The sequence below is a fragment of the Akebia trifoliata genome, chromosome 8, assembly GCF_017979445.1.
Source record: "Akebia trifoliata isolate Shusen 1 chromosome 8, ASM1797944v1, whole genome shotgun sequence".
NCBI classification, from domain to species: Eukaryota; Viridiplantae; Streptophyta; class Magnoliopsida; order Ranunculales; family Lardizabalaceae; genus Akebia; species Akebia trifoliata.
In genome coordinates this window covers 4,984,573-5,006,473 of record NC_141382.1, presented here as the reverse complement: position 1 = coordinate 5,006,473, position 21,901 = coordinate 4,984,573, and the positions used below count along the sequence as shown (strand labels likewise).

Sequence of the window (21,901 nt, the reverse complement as noted above, 5' to 3'; positions counted from 1 at the left end):
TAATTCGAAAACCCTAAGCGGGGTAGTTTTACCGCCAGGTCGTGAGGTCGAATCTCGTCAAAGATTTCTTTTTTCCAGATTCAGATTCCTTATATCTTTTGATACTATTTGTCTGAATTTCTCAAAAATGACAAATATTAATTACGTCACCAGGTCCACATACGCACGATGTGCCACGTGGAATACTACCATTAATGAAAATTATAATAAATTATTCCAATTCTGGGTCCAAAACTTGAATTATTTGAAACTAATTTGGTTCTAGTTCCGATAGTTTAGCGGAACCAAATCCGATTTAGTATGATTTCCACTGATGAATAAATATAGATAGCCTTTATTGCCACACCTACTTTTGTTAATGCCACTCCAAGGTGTGCTAATTCTTTCACGATTTACATGTGAATTGGGATGGCATTAGCAAAAGTTGGTGTGGCAATAGAATATCTGTAAAGATATTACCAAGTACTTAAAGTGGCTCTGGGAATGCTTAATATAATTGAAATCGAAATCAATTGTCCCGATTTTCATTCCATCTTTTCTAGTTCAGAATTGGATCGATTCCTAATGATGATAAGTTAGACCAAAATCCCCAAAGCCTATAAATCATCGAAAAGTATCTTTTAGCCTATAATGCATTAATTAAATGTACATTATTATAGATAGATTACTTTGAAAGTATTAGTCAATTAATTTAATACTTTTATAATTTAAAAGTATTATTTAATATAAATTCCAATCAACAAAACTCAAATCTTCTAAGAAAAGAAAAACAATTAGATTCATGTCTATGATGAAGCATTATCAAATCCGATGGTCTAAAAACACCTATGGTATTTATTTTGGAAACTGAATCGTTGGAATTAGTCGTTTCGATGCCATTTATTTTGGAAACTGAATCGTTGGAATTACTCGTGATAATCTGACCCCCCCCCCCATCATGGAATCGTAAATTATTTGCTTCGAGATACATAAGAAAAAGTACTTATGCTTCTACGTATCCCGAGACAATTGATGTACGGTTCTATGATGAGGGCGTCAAAAAATCATTATTCTTATAAAAAATCGTGTAAGATTCTAATGTCTAATCTAAATCATCTCGATATCATTTGTGCAAGATAAGATATGAAATTGAAATTTAATTTCTTTTTCTTGTCTCATTGAAACCTTTGTGGAATCATCTCCATATTGCTCATAAACAAATAACAACACACCAAACCAAATCAAACAGGGATTTAAAATACAACATTCCAATTGGTTCAAAAGCTGAAAGCTAATGACATTGGACCCCATATTTTGTAACGAGGCCCCCATTTATTCTCTCAAGCCAACATTATTCAATGTGAAGGAGAACGATAATGGGTCGACAAGTTGTTCTTTCCGTAAAGGGTTTTGTCCCAAAAAAGTGTTGCCAAGCTCTATTTGGACCAATCCAATAAGGATTGAATCGGGTCAGACCAGAACCAATTCGACAAAAATGGATTGGACTTTTGTCGATTTGGGTTTCATAGGATCTCAATATTATGATCCAAATCCGATGGTATATATATATACCTTGTGGGTCCCGTTCAACAGCCAATGCCTTCATCCTATAAGGCTTAAGAGTTTTGGATTGGGCTGATTTTTTTTTTTAAGATGATATCCTCATCATGTAGATCATCCTCACAAAACATCAGCCCAATCTAAAACTTATAATTCCGTCAAAAGTGATTTACAATCGACGATTCACAATTGTAAACCACTTTTGATGGTGTTCAAAGTTTCAGATTGGACTGATTTTTTGTGAGGATAGAGATCATCCTCACATAAAATCAGTTCCCAACATTGACTTTTGAACCCTACCCACACATCATATATATCTAAACAAAATATTGTATAATTTACGTTCTATCTCACATTTTATTGAATTGGGGCCATATCTAATCAAGTTATGGTTTATCTATAACGATGGATCAAAGCCTTATCAGAATTGAAACCCTCGATCCATATCCAAAGTTATCACACCAGATGAATCGGATTTCAAGTTTGATCCAACCCATTGGCAGTCCTAAATTCTATATGTCAGGGTTTTCATGAATGAAATTGTTGGCTTTTAGGGAGTAATATTTGGATGAGAAAGAAGAAGTAAACATTAATAAAAATATGTTGGTTAGGTGAATGCTTTATTAATTCCTAGGAGGCTCTCTAAGGTTTGGACCCTCACAAACAAATATTATTCAAACATGAATAAAACAATGTGTATATTATACATCTTAACACTCTATTTAACACATTGAAAACATTCTTCGACTTGATGGAGATGTGTCTAGAGGTTTGTCAGTTGGGGTTGGTCTGGTTTGACCTATCATGAACTAGGCCCATTAATTCTAATTTGGATTTACTGGGCCTCTATAGTTAGAGGGTTGGGCTTGGGATTTTCGTACATTGGGTAGCCCTACACCGGACCCTTGTTAGCAATCTCCTGTTAATTTTTGAAAATTTCATGAATTTTTCATTTTTTTTTTTTGAATGAAAGTATTATTCTCCGGATTATTAAACTATTTTGAATAATTCACGTATTTTAAGAGAAAAATAAATAAAACACGTTTTTTTTTAATGATTTTTACGAACTTTTATAAAACTCAATGGGAACAAAAAATGCTACTATAACTTGTTGCATGTTACAAAGTGTAAACTTCTAAGTTGTGATGTATAACACAAATCGTCTTTGAAGCAAACATGCTTCAAAATTTGGGAGGAATTAACCTTTTTACGTTATAAATGTCATTTTTTATCTTTAAACAGATAATGACATGGCCCCTCTAAATTTATTTGAGATTATACCCTAATTTTCCAAATTGATGATTTATCCTTTGACTTTGGTCTTTTTTTATAAACCAATGGAATAATAACCTCAATGCCCTCATTATTACCATCACCAATATATCATGACCTTCACCATCACTATTAATATCACCAATTTCATCTTCACCATCACTATCATATTACCGAATTTTTTAAATGAGACAGATAATACAAGTATGAAACATATGCTGCATATTTTTCATTTATCAAAATTTTGACCGGATTTTTGCAATCCAAAATCGAATAGAACTCGAATTTTTTACGAATCAAAATTTTGTCATATTCTGAATTGCTAACAAGGCACCAAACCACCTTATTTTGAAATCAAAGCTATCGATTGATCATCTAATTGAACTCTCATCTTTAAAGAGGTTGATTGAATTCTCACAAATCTCAACTTAAAAAACTGTATGGATGTGACAACCACCTTATTAACTAGGGGAGCACACAGTTCCGGTTGGGGGAAGAATTGGAATCGTATCGAACTATGTCAGTTTTACAATTCCTGATCGAAATTGAACAGAATATACCCTAGAACCGAACAGACCCGACCCATACCAACCGTAGTTTGGTTTGATTTCGTTCAATTCTCGGGTCACCAAAAGTTGTATTCCTAAAAGAGACAAATACACAAACACGTATGATGCAAGTGGGAAGGAACGCACAAACAATAAAATCACAACAAGAGAAGATATTAGTACGAGTTCCCAAGAGAGAGGAAGATCTAAAGCAACATATGTTGCTACCATGGAGTCAAATTTTGAAAAATCAAGAAACAATAATTATGAAAATATAGCTTTAATGTGCAATAAACTAAACATAAACTAACTAAGAAGACACAAAGGATCAAGACGACATTGACGATGATGACGAAAACCATGGTGCAGCAATATTGGCACTCAAATCATATGTAAAACTAAAGCTTGTATGATGATGTAGTGAGATTGAGAATGCTCATGCCATTACATGGATGAAATGAAGTAGAGAGAGAACTTTTTCGGAGATGGATCACTGGTGAGGGGTGACGACGGTGGCGCTATGATTTCCTTCTCAAAAAATCAAATATATTTTATTATATTAATAAAATGAATATTGGTTCGGTTCTAAGATGTCCTAAATCAATAACCAAATTGAATCAATCAGTTTTTCAAAATTTCAATCTAGAACTGAACCAATTGTCTATGAAACTGAACCAAACCAACTCGAACTATCTTGTTTTGGTTCGATTATCAATTTGGCCCGATCCAATGTGCACCCCTACTATTAATCTTGAAACTTGCACCTTATTAGTGTACCCTTCCTTTAGTGACTATAGCGTGGAGAAGGTATGAAGATAGAAGCCAAAAAAACGTGGGGGTGCCAAGTTTAAAATATCTTAAGGTGTGGAGCACATCCAGAGCGTTATATATAATGTACAAAAATATCGATTATAACATGCTTTCTTCAATTTATTTACTCTATCATCACTTGTTCTCTCTTGATTTTTTTTTTTTTTTTGTTTTTTATATTTTACAATTGGCAATTTTAAGAAAATAAATGTATTTTATTTAACCAAATCTATATATAAAAAAATACAATCATGACTTGTCTATGGTCGATGTCTATCATATTTTCAATTGTCCTATATCCACTAGATTGTTTTTTTTTTCTTTTTCTATAACTATTTATATAACTTGACTAATATCACCAATGTTACTATGTAGCTAATAACCTCCGATTAGTTATAAAAAAATAATTCTTGATAAATATTATTAATATATATATTTTAACGATCAAATCTTCTTTAGTTTTAAAAGTTTTAGATGAATTATGTCATTAAAACAATATCTTAATTTTTTGTTGCTAAGTGTAATACTCACCAATATTTCATTGTAATATTTATTTTTGAAGACATATATGATTAATACCAGTTGCCTCGCTTTTGCTTGTCGGGCTTACGGGTTTGAAATTTCTATCATTAAAAGAAATCTATTTAAAAAATAAAACAAATTTATAATATGATAAATGGAATGAGATTCTTATGTAAAATAGGTTTTTAATATTTTATGAACCAATTCCCATATTTTGAGAATAATTATCTCTCAAAGCGCGAGAACGAGGTTTGATAGTAAGAGTGGACCCGACTCAGTAAGATCCAATCAAACATGGGGTCGGGCCACCGAGATTTGGGTGAATTATGCAAGAGTGCTGATTTTCTAACTAGAAAGTCTTACTCGGTCAATACTTGACTAACATGGCAGAGACACTGAACCATAGATCTTTTTTCTCGGGATACATTGCAGCACGTCTTTTATGGGGATGTACAGTTGTGTGTCCCGAGGAAAAATATTTATGATTTTATGTTCGTGCCACGTCAGCTGAGTGATGACCATGTGAAGACTTTCTAATTCGGAAATTATACAAAGATGGTAGAGTAGTCATTAAAAGGGTTCAATAAAATAAAAATGAGGCGAGAAGGACGTAATAGTAAATAATGGAAAATATCATCGAAATCATCTCCATCATCAGGGCTTCACCGAATAGGCAAATACCCTCTTTCAAAAATCCCCAAATACAAACCTAATTGCCTCCTCGTTACTCTCCTCTATTTTTGTACGGTCGATCTCAAATCAGTCTAAATTTCGTTCTCTCATCGCTAACACTGTAAGTAAAATCAAAACTCACTAGCCTTTCTAGGGTTTCAGGGCTAATCTCCATCTGTTCTCCGTTATTTTCGATTTTAATTTTTTTTTAGAAAGTTCCTTTCGGCTTACAGGTTTTTTTTTTTAATGTATCAAGTGCACACAGAGATGAAATCTGTAGCTTCTGATGAATTATAAGAAGCTAGAGAAGTTTGGGGTTTGTGAGTTTCTTGGAATATAGGTTTGGAGCTATAGTTAGGGAAATTATGTTATTTTACCCCTATTTTTGTGTGTTTTTAAGATTTCTGTAATTGTTCATGATGTTTTATTTTGGTGAAAATTTATTTGATTTAGGGTTGTGAGATCTTTAAATGGTCTGTCGTGAACTTGGATTCTAGGTTAATACATTGTTCTTAGGTTCAGAGTCATGGTCTTTGATGTTATTTTATTTTATTTATTTGAATTGGATATTGTTTGCATGTGTTGATTTTAGTAATTAGGAGTTTGAGCATGTTAATATTCTTGTTTTCGTCTTTCCGTTCTCCTTTTGCGCAATTATATTTCCCTATCTTTTTATTTATAAAATTTCCATTTAAAGGAAAAAAAAAATGCAAGTTTAAAATCGCGTCTCAAGGCAATGTATCAATCAAGAGAAAACCCAATACTGTATACGCTCAATGTTTCGGTGGGTTATTGTTTGATATTGGATACATTTTGATATTTTGAAACATGGTTGTTGTTGTTGTTCATAAATTGGTTTTGAGTTCATTATATAATGGTGATTTGTATTCTTTGCCTCTATACAATTTTATTGATTCCGTTTCTTTGGCGTTCATCAGTGGGATATATGGCTCTGTCTGGGGAGAATTTTGATGAACAAGACATGATTGGTATGCCTGAGGACTCAGACACTCAACAAAAGCATGGACATGATGATGACGCAGGAGTGGAAGTCGGTGAAAAGAGGTGGCCTGGATGGCCTGGAGAAAGTGTTTTTCGACTACTGGTTCCTGCACAAAAAGTTGGTGGTATTATTGGCCGCAAAGGAGAGTTCATTAAAAGAATGTGCGAGGAGACGAGGGCTCGCATTAAGATTCTTGATGGTCCCCCAGGAACCCAAGAAAGAGCTGTAAGTTGTTTCTGGTAGATTTGTTTAATTCTTTGATGGACTTTTTACTTGTAAACAACAATTGCATGATTTGTTCGGTGATGTTCTGCTGTTTTTTGTCAAGCATAGAGTTAACTTTGCACTATTCTGACTCATAATCTCTTTAAAGATTTAGTAATTTACTATCAAATAAGAGTGTGTTTTTCTTTGGTGATTGCATTTTCATTTAACAATCAGGTTTTTGTGATCGATGTAAAAGTTGGTCTTCTTGTCTTCTATTGCGTGTTGTTTTTGTTTTTCATGATCATGATCTAGTTGTGTAAAGGCCTTCAATCTACTCTTCTTACAAGTAAGAGTATCATTATATTAAAGGGACAAATCCTAGCAAAAATACGATCCAAGGGATAAGAATGCTTGCGAAGGCTATATGAAATCCAAATGGCCCTGCTGCAGGAAGGAAATATGTCTGACATCCAACTTCTGAGAGCATAATACGATGTCCCAACCATTGCCAAAGAACTAAAATGTTGTACTCTACGCCTTCCTTGCAAGCTTGCAATGGAGGGTTAGGTCTTCCACAGTCTACCTACTACTCGTGCATATCAACAAATGGTCAACTACAATCTTCTTAAGAGAGAGATGGTGGAATGTCAAATTATTTTTTTAGCTGTCCACGATCTACACAAAGGAGATTGCAATGTTGGAGGTGAGCCCCAAATGACAAAGGTAGGAAATGATAGTGTATTGGCCTGAATAGAGATAACAGGTTGAGAATACTCCTTTACAATCAAACCTTCTGTCCAATCAGATGGATTGCCCTTGGAAGGAGGAGAACATGGTCCACCAGATTAGGGAACTCAAGAAGCTCTTTACTTCTATTTCTTTTATTTTGTTTTTAGAGAAACTAATAGAGCTGATGATATGCTTGCTGGGTGGCTCCAAGCCCCCATTATATGTTTTTCTCGTAGTCTATCATTTGGTCAAAGTTAGTTCCTTCTAAGGTCTCGTTTTTTTGTTTAGTTGGCCTCCTTAGGTAGGATTTTAACCATGGACAATTTGATCATCCGGGGCTGGATTACTCTTAATTTTTGTCATCTCTACATGAAGGATGGGTAATCTGTTGATCACACTCTAATCCATTATTCCTTCTCTAGAGATATTCGGTCTCTTTTCCTTGTGCAGTTCCAGATTGATTGGGTCTTACCTCACAATTTACTTTCTTTGTTAGAAGGGTGGGCTTATAATGTTTTTTCCTTAAGAAAAAGGCACCTTTGGGTTATTCTTCCCTCAGCCATTGTTTAGGGTCTTTGGAAAGAGAGAAACAACAGGGTGTTCCAAGGTAAGGTAAGGCGTTTTCATGGAGATATTGGGCTATCTGTACCTATGGTCCAAATTAAGCAAGGATTTCTTGGGGGTTTCTTTCGATGATTTTGTTTTTAGATGGAATTCTATTTGTAATACGTAACATAGTTTCCTTTTCTTCTTTTTTCCTTGCTTGTCCTTTCTTTGGGACTACCTTGGCCTCCTCCATTTGTACTTTCTGTTTTCCCCTTCCTTAATATTGGTTTACACTTATCAAAAAAATATTATTCACCAGGATGTTCACTAAAGGGGGAACATCTCTTGTGTTCATTACTAACATTCTTGACCATTTAATATTTTCCAATGCCATTGGTTTTTCATCCATCATGATAACACCTTTAATCTACTTTTAAAGTAGGGGAAGAAACTATATGAGAAACCAAGTTCATGTATCGGCCCGAGGGCCATGGACATAGCCAATGGTTTCCCAACAATCAACCATGTGGTTGGGATAAACCTTGACCTCATAATGGTTGGGGCCCCAACGATCATCCATTCGTTATGGCCAAGATGAAAGCCTTACCTCATCATGGTCTCGCAAAAGAGCTCTAGTCTTGTGCACTTACCATGCTTGGGATGATGACCTGAACTTGTCATGTGTGGGTATTTCTATATTATTCTCAATGCATCACTATGCGCACACAATCAAAGACGGTGAAGCTGGGGTAACAATGAGGGATGGAGAACATAGAAAGGAGAGAGAAGATGCACAACTCTTTTATGTGGTTCATCGCTAGGAAATCAACTAGTACATCCATGGGCACTTCGCCGATTCACTTAAGGATGTTTATGGTATTACTTATGTGACTTTTAAGTAACTTTTGAAACAACACTTTGGTAAGAATAACTTTTGTATATTAACTTTAAACAACAAAAGTCCGTTTGGTAAGAATCATCTAATCCACCTTATTTAATTTTTTATTATAATTATTTGCATGTAGATATATGTTAAGACGTAATTATAAATGGAGTTAAATGTTTATCTCGTTCAATATACGATGTCTCAGACGAGTCAACTCAGTTTTAGGTTGTTAAAACAACATGGGTAGTAGATCTTCCTAGGTAACAAAGTGTTCTCTTAAATTTCCAGCATTGTTTGGATCAGCCATAAAAGAGAGAGAAGAAATTGCCAAAAGAAAGAGTTGTGGGAAAGAACAAATAGAGGGAGAGAGATCCAGTTAGACTCACATTCATCAAAGCTGCAATTTTAAGAAGGTTCATCATAGATTGATTGCGTAGAAAAAAACATCAAAACAATTATTAGAGACCAATTGTGATTTTTTTTTAATCTAATGATATTTAAGTCTCCAATATAATTGGGTATTTGTGTATAAGTTCATCAAAGATCAGTTCATAGGATTAGTGGGCCCAAAAAATAAATATCACAAACTTACATCAAGCATTCTGTATTTAGGAATGCATCCAATTTGTGCCTTTAAAGTTGATAAAATTTTACATGTACTTCTCACTTGTCCTTGTGTTCGTAGGGATGTCTATTATCTAAGAAATTTATAAGGCATAAGTTTTGAACTAACAAACAATGTATGGCGGAAATTCTACTCCCCGCATAATCGTTAACTAGAAATGTTTCCCTATCACTTCTACTTTAAATGCTTTTTCTTCAAAACTATTTTGTAAATGTATTTTTTATTTAGTTGAACCAAACGTGCTCATTCATTTTTTATTTTTATTTTTGCTTTTTTTTTTAAAGTTAAAAGTCAAGAAAGCACTCTTTAGTAGCTTTACCAAACGCAGCCTAATTTGGTTTCTCATAGAATTGCTTTCTCCACTTCCTCTGAGATGGGTTTTGGAAGGAGGGGTATTTTAATAGATGTTATACAGCACAAATGAGTTCTTAAAGGGATCCTGATTGGTTTTCTTTCCAAATCAAAGTTCATCTGAACTTGGATACAATTTTTGAAAATCTTCCTTATCTAATGTGCTATGTGGCACTCAATGGGTGTTGCCATGCGTTGATCAAGACATGTGTCCCAAGTTCAGGAAGTTCGCTCAGCTTTGGGTCTGTCAGTCAGTTAATCGGGCTTGACCTATCAATCTTCGTGAAGATTTGCGTACAATGCACTAACTGCCACATGTAGATCATGATGCACTGCATTTATTGGTACTTACAAATATCACAAGTTTTTCACCTGAAACATAACATTATAAGAGTATTATATGCATACAAGTTATACTTTCGCAGGACATTTATTGAAAATTTTGCTTTTATTTTATAGATTCTAAACCCTGTAGAAGCTATGGAATCACTTGGGTCTAATGGCTTAGTTAAATCATCATATAGGGGACTTGAGAAGTCCTTGGTAGTCGGAATCTTAGGAAGTCACATAGAGAGAATGCCTTACTTAAGCCTGTACCAGTGAAATAGCAAAATTATTTTGCCCCATAAATAGTTCTGAATGATAATGTCAAATAACATAACCTTTAATGAACTTCATTTTGACATTAAAAAAGTACTGGCATAAAAAAAATTCTTTTATTTTAATTGAACTTTTTATGGAAATTCTTTTCCATAGGGTTGTAATGGAACTTTTTACGTATAAATAAGAAGGGAAAAAAGAAATAGAATAGAAAAGATAAGAAAATATCACTTAAAAATTATGTTAAGTCTAAATACGATACCTTCCGCCAAATAACCAAAACTAACCGTGCAGGTTCTGTCCGCAAACCTAAGGCAACAAATCAATTACCAAAGTGATTCCAATTAGAAGAACCAAAGATCCAGACTGCATCCGTACAAGGAAGCTCTGCATTCACTCTGGTAACCTCAGAACTTGGATGTTATCTTTCAACACTTGTTTAAACTACTTTAAGAAACATACTGTCACATTCAGTATTAATATGATATCTAAGTATGCTCTCAACACAAAAAATGATTAGCACAAAGTAAGTATTATTTAGAAAGTAACCATATTCATACCTATAAAAAAAGAAGAAAACAAAGTAACCATATTCATACTAAGGGTATAAAAAAGTTGGTTATCCATAAGATCTTAAGGTCACATGCTGTGAACATCATGATGTTGTAATTTATTATAAGCATAATCTCATATTTCACAAGAGCATGCATGAAGTGCTTATAGATGCTTCAAAAGTTAAAATATGTAAATTGGGGCTGGATCATTAAGTCTCTCTAGGCCAAAAGATGATAGTGATTTAGCTGATTTCTCGGCCGAGAGCTGTGTATATAGAGATCTTATACAGGGAGTTATCTCCATTTTCATTTTGTACTATTCCTTGTGTAAACACAATTTCCCCTCCTTTGACACAAACCATAAAGAAAAGAAAAGAATATAAGTGTGTACAGTATCTTTATGGCTAATACTTAGTCATTTATACATTTGAGTTTCAAAGAATTGCAAATTGTTGTGAACTCAAAGCTTTCTATTAGACATTGACTTTTCACCGTTTTCTGCAATTTTAAAAGGTAATGATTTCAGCAAGGGAAGAGCCGGATGCTTCAATTCCTCCTGCAATTGATGGTCTGCTAAGGGTTCACAAGCGCATTATTGATGGTTTGGATGGTGATCCTTCCCATGCTCCACTGAATGCTGGTGGCACGATTTCGTCACGGCTTCTAGTGGCAGCTTCACAAGCTGGAAGCATAATTGGAAAGCAGGGAGCCACGATAAAATCTATTCAAGAGGCATCAAATTGTATTATTCGAGTTCTTGGATCAGGTGTTCTTCTAAGTATTTTATTTTTGTTCAGAATTGTTTGGTTCTTGCCTATTAAAGCAAATATATTTCTATTGTTTTGATCTTTTCTCTTCATTCGCTTTTGCTTTAATTATTCTTGCCTCATTGCTTGTTTGAACCTTGTGTCGGCTCTTCAGGATAACAATTTGACAGCTATATATCTTCTATTCTTTTTCTTTTATGACATTTTATAAATGTGTAGATTTTAGGCTAATTTGTAGCAGTTATCACACTTGTTTGCATAAGTATTACTATGTGGACCATTGCTCTTATTCTTGAGAGGTATGGGCCCATTTTCTATCGTTATTCAGAATTCTTTGGCATTGTCCCTCTTCTCGTGTTTCCCTATTTCACAGTTGGCGTTTCAAAAGAACATCCCATAAAAAATATTTTTTTTTGGTCCTTAACCCCATTTGCCGTATGTTGGGGTATCTTGCTATAACAGAACAACGTCTTTTTAGGGAAAGGGTGTACATCTATCTGGGGTTGGTTCTATTGAAGCAGGATCTTTAAGCAATTTATTGAGGACTCTTTTTTCAAGTGGGATCTCCTATGATATGGTTGAGTGTTGGAGCTTTTGTGTCTTTTCTTTTGTAGCTTGTGAACTTATTGGCTGCCTTTCTCTTGTTTTTTATTATTAAAATAAATTATCCGTAAAAAATAGATTTGTTTCCAACTAGATTGATCTCCACAAGTCCTTATTTTTTTTGGCAAGTGATGAGAAACTATTGCATTAATTTAAGGGAAAAATGATTGCAAAGGTCGTATTTTTAAAGATATGGACCAATCTTAAAGGCCCACTTTTTGAAACCTTGACCTCACATGACATTTTGAAACATCCATCCAAATTATTATAGAAAATACCTAAAATACCCTCTTCTAATTAAGATACCTAATATTGCCATCCAAATACTTCACATACCTAAATGTATCCCTAAAATACCAAGAGATGTCTTCTCCATTGAAATTCAAATAGACAATAAACCAGAAGCTCCATCCATGGCATTCACTACCGGTCTCTTATTGAAATCCACTCAGGTATCTTCGTATTAGCATTCTATTTACATATATCATTAGTCATGTCTTTCTCTTCTCAAATTCACGTAAATTACATTTTTTCCAATAATCCATTGAAGAGATGATATTCTATGCCTTCTCTAGGCTGATTGTACTTTGTAATTGCTAGTATAACCTCTTTTTCTAAAGATATAAAGAGCTTTTAAATTATTAAAAAAAAGTGGTTGAGATTACAAGTCATAGGTTAGCCTACTAGATTACAAATTGAACATCTGAAAAGAAAGTTATTGCGGAATGCAACTGATGATGAGAATTACTACAATTTTATTTAGCCAGTGGCGAAATATTCCTAGTCGAGGAGAATTGATGGGGACATCAAATTTTGAAGAGTAGATTTTAATTTTTATTTAGATTTCTATTTTAAGGCTTTATTTTCATGTTTTTTGACTTATTTTCATGTTTTATTGGTCCATGATCTTAGTATAATATTTAGGGGCAGTTTGATAATTTTAGGATGCTTTTTATTTAAGTTTATTAGTGTCGAAAATTTAGGAGAGAGAAAGTTACGAAAATTAGGTATTTTAATTTTATTAGGACTCTTAGTTGATTTTCTTTATTTATAGATTGTATTAGGGTTTATTTATGGAGAATGAATGGAATAAACAAGAAGTTTCTATTTTTTTTGAATGTTGGTGCTTTCAACATGGATGATGCCATGCAAATTATTGGGGTGATTCAAAGGTAAATATCATTTTTTTTCTTTTTTTAATTTTCTTCTTATCCTCTCTTCTTCAATCTATCTTTTCTATTTTATTTATTTATTATTATTTGTGAGAGATCAAGAAACCTTTAATCCTTTCAAGAACCCAACCCATAAATTTTGTTTTCTTGATTTTTTTCAAGAAATCTTGAAATCTTGAATCTTGAAACTCCTTTCTTGATTTTTGATTCTTGATTCTTGAAACCTACAAACTCCATTTTGTTTTACCCTTTAATCCTTCCCTACTTTCTTTAACCCTAACTTATTAATCTCCTAAACCAAATCTACCCTATACCCCCTTATCTTGCTTAAATCAAATTCTATTTTCTTATCTCTTGTCATCGTCCTGCATCAAAAGTCTTCTAAGAAGACACACTTGATCTCCTCAAACAACTCACACCAAAAGATTAAAATACTCAACTTGCATTTGGTAATCTCATGTAAAAATGCTCATTCCCATTGAACACGGGAGTGTTTATCTGCTTGTGTTTGCATGCATTTGTATGCAATGTGACTTTCTATGATATTGGATTGTGTCTTATATTTCTGGACTTTCTTATTCTCAATCTTGTTTTTGAATTGTTGCAGAAGATCTACCAGCTTTTGCTCTGCAAGATGACAGAATTGTTGAGATACAAGGGGAGCCCAGTGGTGTGCACAAAGCAATTGAACTAACTGCATCACATCTGAGAAAGTTTTTGGTTGACCGGAGTGTAATTGGGTTGTTTGAAGTAAATGTAAGTGTTCTCTCATCTACAAAAAACCTCTTTTTTTTTTATTCAAAGTTTTGTTTGATGTCTTAAATTAATTCATTCTGTTTTAAATATTACAATCTTCAACTGGCAGATGCAAAGGCCACCTTCCCAGATAGAGCAGAACATGCCCCCACCACACCAGTCTTGGGGCCCTCCTCAAGGTTTTCCTCCAAATGCTGGTGGTGGTCCTGGTTTTGGACCGAATCCTCAATATATGATGCCTCCACGGCAACATGATAATTATTATCCTCCTCCAGCTGATTTTCCTCCCATGGACAACCAGACTCATCAGGGTCTATCTTTATATGGAAGAGATGTGAATGTCGGGGTTCGTTCTTCATCCAATGCACAGCCACCACAACCAATCATCACACAGGTTCTCATTTATGTTTCTCTCTCGCACGCACGCACACACACTATGTTACCTGGTACGCTCAGATTGAATTCAGGTTCATGTTTGGTGGTTCGCCACTCTTGAGCAAACCTGGTTTGCAGAGGTAGTTAATGGCGGATATTTAAGTCACTTATGTTAATTTCATAGCAGGTCAATGTAGCATATCATCAGTTTAAAAACAAAAGGGTATATTTAATATTGACCCAATCTTGGGATTTCTAAAATAAGGGTTTTGTCTAATATTGACCAAACCATGGGGGAATCTCTAAAATTCACCAAAATAAGGGGGTTTGTTAGGTTCGTTGTTTTCTACCAAAACCACTACAAACCGAATCTCAAACTGGTTCAGCTTATACCAGTTCACGGTTCGTTACTATATTAGGGACCCGGTAACATAGCACACACACACTGGTCGGCTATAAAAGCTGTTAAATAGAAGGAATATTGTTTCCTTTATATATATATATATATATGGATCCCGTTCGGCACCCTAAGTTTTACCACACACTTTAACAAACGCGTTTTGTCCTACATGCGGGCTGATTTTTGGTGAGGATGATCTATGGTGAGGAGATCATCCTCACCAAAAATCAGCTCATTCCAAAACTTCTAACCCATCAAAAATGATTTACAAAAATGGACGGTCCACGATTTTTCAACTTGTAAACATGGGGCTAAACATTTCGGAATGGGCTGATTTTTGGGGAGGATGATCTTCTAATCATAGAGATCATCCTCACCAAAAATCAGCCCATTCCAAAACTTCTAACCCATGTAGGACAAAAAACGTTTGTTAAAGTGTGTGGTAAAACTTAGGGTGCTGAACATTTCCCTATATATATATAGAAGGCCATGCCTTTTTTTGGTTTGCGAGCTCAGCATTTTCCCACCAAAAGACCCAAAGTTGAATGTTTCACATTTAAGGGTTGGTGATTCTTCAACTTTTCTGTGAAACTGAGTTTATCTTGCACACTAAGTTTGAAGATGGGTTTTTCTGTGTTCAGGTCACCCAACATATGCAAGTACCACTCTCGTATGCTGATGCAGTAATTGGAACAGCTGGTGCAAATATTAGCTATATTCGGCGTGCCAGTGGAGCAACTATTACGATACAGGAAACAAGGGGTGTTCCTGGTGAGATGACTGTTGAGATTAATGGAACTGCTTCACAAGTCCAAGCTGCTCAGCAGTTGATACAGGCATAATTCTTATTAAAACCTCATTTCGCTTCCATATAATGTCATTACCTTTTCATTTCCATGAAGCTGACACCTGCATCTGTATCGCATATCTGCATTATTATTAGAGATTATATTGGCAAACCAACTATTACTTACTACACACCATTTCTTTATGGTTTTTGGATTTTGTTGAACATTTTTATTTCTTTTCATTCTCTCTTCTTGTTTTCTTTTAGAATAAATATTCAGTTTTAGCTGTCCTTTGATGCTGGTTTCCAAGTACTCAACTAGTCACTATTATTTGGCCAATAACACCCATTGATATTACAGAATTTCATGGTTGAAGCTGCAAGCGCAACGCAGAACACATTGAATGGGCCTACCGACAATTCGTATCCGACCCACAGTTCCGTGTATTCGTCCCCTCCATCCAACGCTGCAAATGCTGGAGCCTACAATCCAGGCTACGGCCCCAACTATGGCACCAACTATGGGTACTAAGGTTGGTGAAGTACTGATTGATTGGTTGTCAAGATTGAAGCAAGTTTAACAATTGAGGCAGTTGTAGCGATGATGTATTAGGATGCTGAGTTTCACCGTCTGTTCGTATGAACTAGAAAAACTAGTCTTAGTTTTCTTCTGTACATTAGGTGAACCTTGCTCTTAGCTTCTGCTTTTACTTTCCCCTTTAGCAGCTCTACTCCCTTTTTTGATTATTGTGATTCTTAGTAGTTTGCTTTTTTATGATGTTCTGTGACTTAACAATCAGAGAGATTATATTGCAACGGTAGTGACAGTAAGTTCTATTTAAATGTTGTACCTTTGCCTTACTGTTGCATCATACAGTATCGCTATTTGACTGCTTGACATGGGATCTCCTATTTGATCAATTTAAATGGTTTTTGATCTGATATTACTTCTGTTAGTTTCGGAGGTTTCCCATGTTGCAGTACTATAATATGCACGAGGACTTATTGCTGAATCTAGGAGCTACCTTTTATTTCTTTAGTTGATTGGATGTACAAGAGGATTTTGATCGATCTAGACAGAAAGCATTGATAACATATCTTGTTGGAAGATGGAATGAATGGTTGTGCCATGTATCCCATTTGTTTGTCGCCACTGACAAGTTTCAGATTGGGAGGGGAGGCAATGAATGGAATAAGACAGATTCTCGGCCATGGCACAATAGTGAATTAGTAGTAGGATTTGAAGATGTGGCACAATGGTTGTAAATTAATACAGAATTATGAATTTTATTAAAAGCTGCAAAACAACAGATTGGGAGGCTAGCAATGATGATGATGGGGGGTATTGTAGGCCCCGGCTAGTTGGGGCGAGGCAAATGGCCTTTTAGATCATTTAACAATGTTCTTTAAATTAATGAGTATTTTTTTTGTTATTAAAAAAGAAAAAAAAAACTAATAAAAATTATTTTAACTAGTGTAAAATTTGATCTGGAATAATTCTTTTTCTATTTGTAGTATTCAATATTATTTTATTTTACAACAAATATTTGTTACAACCTACTTAAATCCTACCAAGGGTTGTGAGTTCATGTCTTGGTATTCAAAAATATGATCTGATACCACAGACTTGTAGAGAAAGAAATTCTAAAAAATTTGAAAAAAATAATTAAGATAAAAAATATTATTTTTCACCGTTAAATTTAAATTTTAAGCAGACAATTTGGATCAAGTTCAATTTTTTTAGGAGTTTTGTCAAGAAATATAAAAGGATGTTATGTTGGATTGTCAATTTGATAATTCATATGGGCCCAACAACTTTTAATAAGATTGGAAAATATTTTTCACCTTTTTAGCATTAAAATAATTAAGCCTCCAAAGTGGAAGTCTCCTCTTTATTTTATCATTTACTTGTAAAAAGAGTCTTTTGGAAATTTCGACTTTCTCTTTAAAGTAAAGAGCTAACGCACTTTAAAGAGTCTGTTGGAGATGCTTTTACAGCACCATATTTTGCCCACCCAAATCCATCCACTGCTTGGAGCTTTCGATTTTACTTGCCAACCGATCATATAGTCAAATTGAAATGACTAAGGTCTACAAACCACATTTTACCATGAATAAAACATAAATATAATTTTTAAAACCAGTAGTGATGCTCTAATAACGTAGACCATGTAAAATTATAATGAATTTGTTTTCAAAGGACTATGGATTCTGCCCATATAGTACTTGGAAAAATGTCAAAAAGAGAGTTGATTTTTAATTGTTGGGGTGGTAATAATCTGGAGAGAATAAACATTCGTGGGCAAAAGCATACGTGAAACATAGTGGATGCCACATTCCAACATTTTGCGAAGAGAATTTTTCAAGAACGCCATATGGATCTTACATATCAAAATGGTGCAAATACATCACACACATCATTTTAACCATAGAGATGGACATGAATGCAATCACAGCGATCAATGTGACGTAAAGCACCCCTACAAAATGGAAAAAAGAAATCCTGGCAATCTAAGGTGCAGCAAACAGAAGCTTATAATGCAGAATAGAGCTAACCAGGGCTAGAAACATATATGCCGACCACTTAAAACTCTCCAACTTGAATTAAATATCGCAAACTTACGTGCTAATGTTCTTGAATAAATAATGCAGAGCAATACAAAGGGCATTTAGTTGACGTCAGCAATCCCCACAGGCCATGAAAATTGGCAATATTCAGGTTACCCACTTTAAAAATGCTAGATAACATTGCTCCATTGATCGAAAGTCGAGAGTCATTGACTGACAACAATTAACGATGAAATGTTGATTTAGTAATATAAGTTCTAGATGGGTCTTTAGGTATTTTGAATAAATACCTAATTTAATCATTGATTCATCATTAGTTGATAACCTGACTTCCGATCAATGCGGGTAAACCTAATGAACACCAGGGACAAATAGAAAATCACAAGAAGCTTTGATCATAAATATAAAATCCAGATATTAGACAGCTAAAGAATCAAAACTCTCAAGTCAGAGGTGGTAAAAACTGTCAACATTCAGGTATGATCAGCAGTACCAAACTCAAAAGGTCAAGTTAGAGAATCATCTCTAGACAAGAAACCATTAAAAGAAATGCCAAGACACTATTTCATCTTTCAGAGCTAAAAGATTAAAAAAATAAAAAAAATCGAACAAAATCTTGATGTAATTGTATTATTAAGATGAAACTTGATCTGAGAAAGCACATTATATCAAGCTTAAACCACACCTCAACGTTAGGATAAGGGAAATATACTGATTTTAGTATGATAAAAACTAATGGAGAATCCCCAAACACATAAAAAAGAAATCTAAATTTTTATTTTTGCACAATGATAACTAAATTTACCCCAACTCTGCTAACTAAAAGTTGACATCCAAGATTCATATAGGTGCTGCACAAGTTGTTCTAAAATGTCCCGTCTGATTGCAACGGCTACAATGTACAACTCGTTTCACACGTCCACTCAAACTCTGCTTCATTTGCACGGAGAACCTGATAACTTCGTGCCCGCTCTAGAGCCTCCGAAACATGTGCCTCGGCAGTGGGCACTAGTACTGAAGTCCACTGCATACTTGTCTCCCGTCTTTCATTGAACCAAGTCATTAGTTGCCGACGTATACACTCCATCATCTGGATTATTGGAAGACCAGACGCTTCAAGTATCCAAGAATTCAATGATTCAACAATGTTAGCTGTCAAATGCCCAAACCGTGTTCCCTCGAAGTAAGCAGTAGCCCATAGACGAGGTGGAATTCGACGAATCCAAAAAGCAGCGTCTTGTGAAATCTCTTCTACCTCCAATATTTTGGCTTCAAATTCGATAATAGTGAGAGCATGAGCGGCTTCCCAAAGGTAGTTGACCAACATTGTGTTATTAAACTCCTTTCGGAAGCTATCACTGAGGTGTCGCAAGCAGAACCCGTGAAAAGCAGTTGGAAAGTTCACTTCCACTGCATCTACAATGCCCTTTTGCCTATCTGACAAGATCGTGAGCCGTGGCATATTCTCCGTATTAACCTCAAGAAGGTTATGAAGCTCGGATAGAAACCACATCCAATTCTCGTCGTTTTCCTCATCAACGACTCCAAACGCCAACGGAAATAAAGCCCCATCTCCATCAAAACCAGTGGCGAAAAGCAAGGTTCCAAGGTACTTATTCTTCAAAAGAGTTCTATCAAGACCAAGAAGAGGCCGACACGCATTAACAAAACCATATATCGATGCATAAAATGAGACAAAGAGGCGTTGGAAGCAGTTATCGTTCGGATTCCCATATACCAATGCGATACTTCCCTCATTCGTCCGTTTAATTTGGTCACAGTATTTTGGAAGGAGACGATATCCTTCTTCAAATGATCCACGAACAGCAGCCATGATCCGTTCCTTTCCTCGCCAAGCTTGCTTGTATGATAAGGTGATCCCATGAACCCGGTGGATCTCTTCCAGTATCTCCTTTGGTTTGTAATGTGGGTTTTCCCTAAGTCGCTGTTCCACGGTGTTTGCAACCCATTGGACTGACGCTTGCTGATGTCCAAGATGAGCAATTCCTCCGCATGTATGAGCATCGTTGATGGTCCTGATAGAGAAAGTAGGAACACCGGGAAGCTTCGCAGCATGAATACGCCATGGGCATCCCTCACTTGCACACTTGGCAGTGAAACGGGTCTTATCGGACTTCACTGTCTGTACTTCAAAACGCATGGCAATGGCCGCATCCCTCAAAGCCCTCCGACAACTCTTGACGTCCGGAAACTCTTGTCCCACACTTAGTTCATGGTCGGGAAGCGGGACGAGGGACCGAGCCTGAATGACAGGACTAGTTACTACTAGATGGGGTTGTTGAACAACAATATCTTGGGACGCTCCAACATCGATATCTTGGTTCTGGTCCATAGCAAGGTCTAGATTTTGATCAATCTCATGGCTCTCCATAACAGCCAATTCATGGTTCTCATGCAAACTCAACTCATGGTTCTGTGCAGCCATAACGGATTCATGATCATGGTCTTGATCATCAGTATCGGGTTCATGGTTCTGACCACCGATCCCTAATTCATTCTCGTGCTCATGATTATGATCCAGTTCATGGTGATGGGTATGTCCAAAACCCATTTCATGATGATGGGTATGGCCCAGCGCTAGTTCGTGATCATGGGTATGTCCTAAACCAAGTTCATGGTCGTGGGTCTGTCCCAAAGCCAGTTTGTGGTCATGGGTATGTCCTAAATCCAGTTCTTGATCATGGGTATGCCCCAAAGCCAAGACATGATTCTGCCCTAGATCCAAATTATGATTATGCCCGATCGCTAATTGTCTGTTATGGCCAAGCACTAAATCATGGTTCTGCCCGAGAATCAATTCGTGATTAGCCATTCAAGGAATAACTCAAACAAACAAAATACCAATATCCTTACGTAACAAACTCTTAATTTATAGCTGAAAATCCCAACTTTCAACCCGATATCGAGAGACAAGCCTGTTTAGAAGAATAACAACTATCATAAATCAACAAATACAACCAAAGAATTAAACAACGATACAAATAAATAAGTGCAAGTACACAAGTACCAGGAATTCAACTGTACTTAGTCTATCACTTCTCGAATCCGTGAATTGGAAAGAATAATAAATCAAAACCCCTCCAAATTTCCCGATGAGACATAGAACACTATCACCTGCTATAAACCAACTCAGAAGAGAAAAAACCAAATTATAAATATTTGAATCAAACCCACTAAACAAAATTGGAAATTTAAACAAAAAAAAAAAAAAACAAATACCCATTCACGTCAACATCTTCATAAACCAAAACATTAAACCCAAAGCACCAAAATATTTAAAATAAAATAAAATTAAAGTCCAGAAACCAAACCTCAAGAGTAAAAGATAGCCCTAAGCAATAACAGATCTGAGAAGAATAAGATTAGGGTTTAAAGAAGATTGGAAGAAAAACAGATGAGGAGAGAGAAATAGTGAGAAATTTTGTTTGAAAAAGAGAGGGATTTTAGGTGGGTAATAGAGGGAAATTGAGGAAGAAAGAGGGGTATAGATTGGGAGATTGAGATTTGCAGGGGTAAAGGGGGCAGAAGATTAGACGACAGAGGAGAGAAGGAAAAGCTAGGGCAAAGACGCCATAAAAAAGAGGGTAT

At 35.4% G+C, this 21,901-nt stretch overlaps 2 protein-coding genes across 3 annotated transcripts; one reads left to right on the top strand and one right to left on the bottom strand.

Moving 5' to 3' along the window:
* Positions 1 to 5,324: 5,324 nt before the first annotated feature.
* LOC147395640 (flowering locus K homology domain-like) lies at positions 5,325 to 16,567 on the top strand. The gene is made up of 7 exons (XM_086450310.1): positions 5,325 to 5,484; positions 6,302 to 6,591; positions 11,378 to 11,630; positions 14,014 to 14,162; positions 14,272 to 14,556; positions 15,579 to 15,773; positions 16,086 to 16,567. Exons 2-7 carry the CDS (start codon positions 6,310 to 6,312, stop codon positions 16,254 to 16,256), a joined length of 1,335 nt encoding a protein of 444 aa, XP_086306436.1. The 5' UTR covers positions 5,325 to 5,484; positions 6,302 to 6,309; the 3' UTR covers positions 16,257 to 16,567.
* A 2,327-nt stretch (positions 16,568 to 18,894) lies between these two features.
* LOC147395639 (uncharacterized) lies at positions 18,895 to 21,901 on the bottom strand. Of its 2 annotated transcripts, none has more exons than XM_086451242.1 (3): positions 21,625 to 21,901; positions 21,321 to 21,430; positions 18,895 to 21,228 (listed from the first exon to the last, which is right to left on the bottom strand). In XM_086451242.1, exon 3 carries the CDS (start codon positions 21,123 to 21,125, stop codon positions 19,185 to 19,187), a length of 1,941 nt encoding a protein of 646 aa, XP_086307368.1. In that variant the 5' UTR covers positions 21,126 to 21,228; positions 21,321 to 21,430; positions 21,625 to 21,901; the 3' UTR covers positions 18,895 to 19,184. The 2 variants fall into 2 exon arrangements, with proteins under 2 accessions (XP_086307368.1, XP_086307367.1); XM_086451241.1 differs by having other exon boundaries at positions 21,321 to 21,427.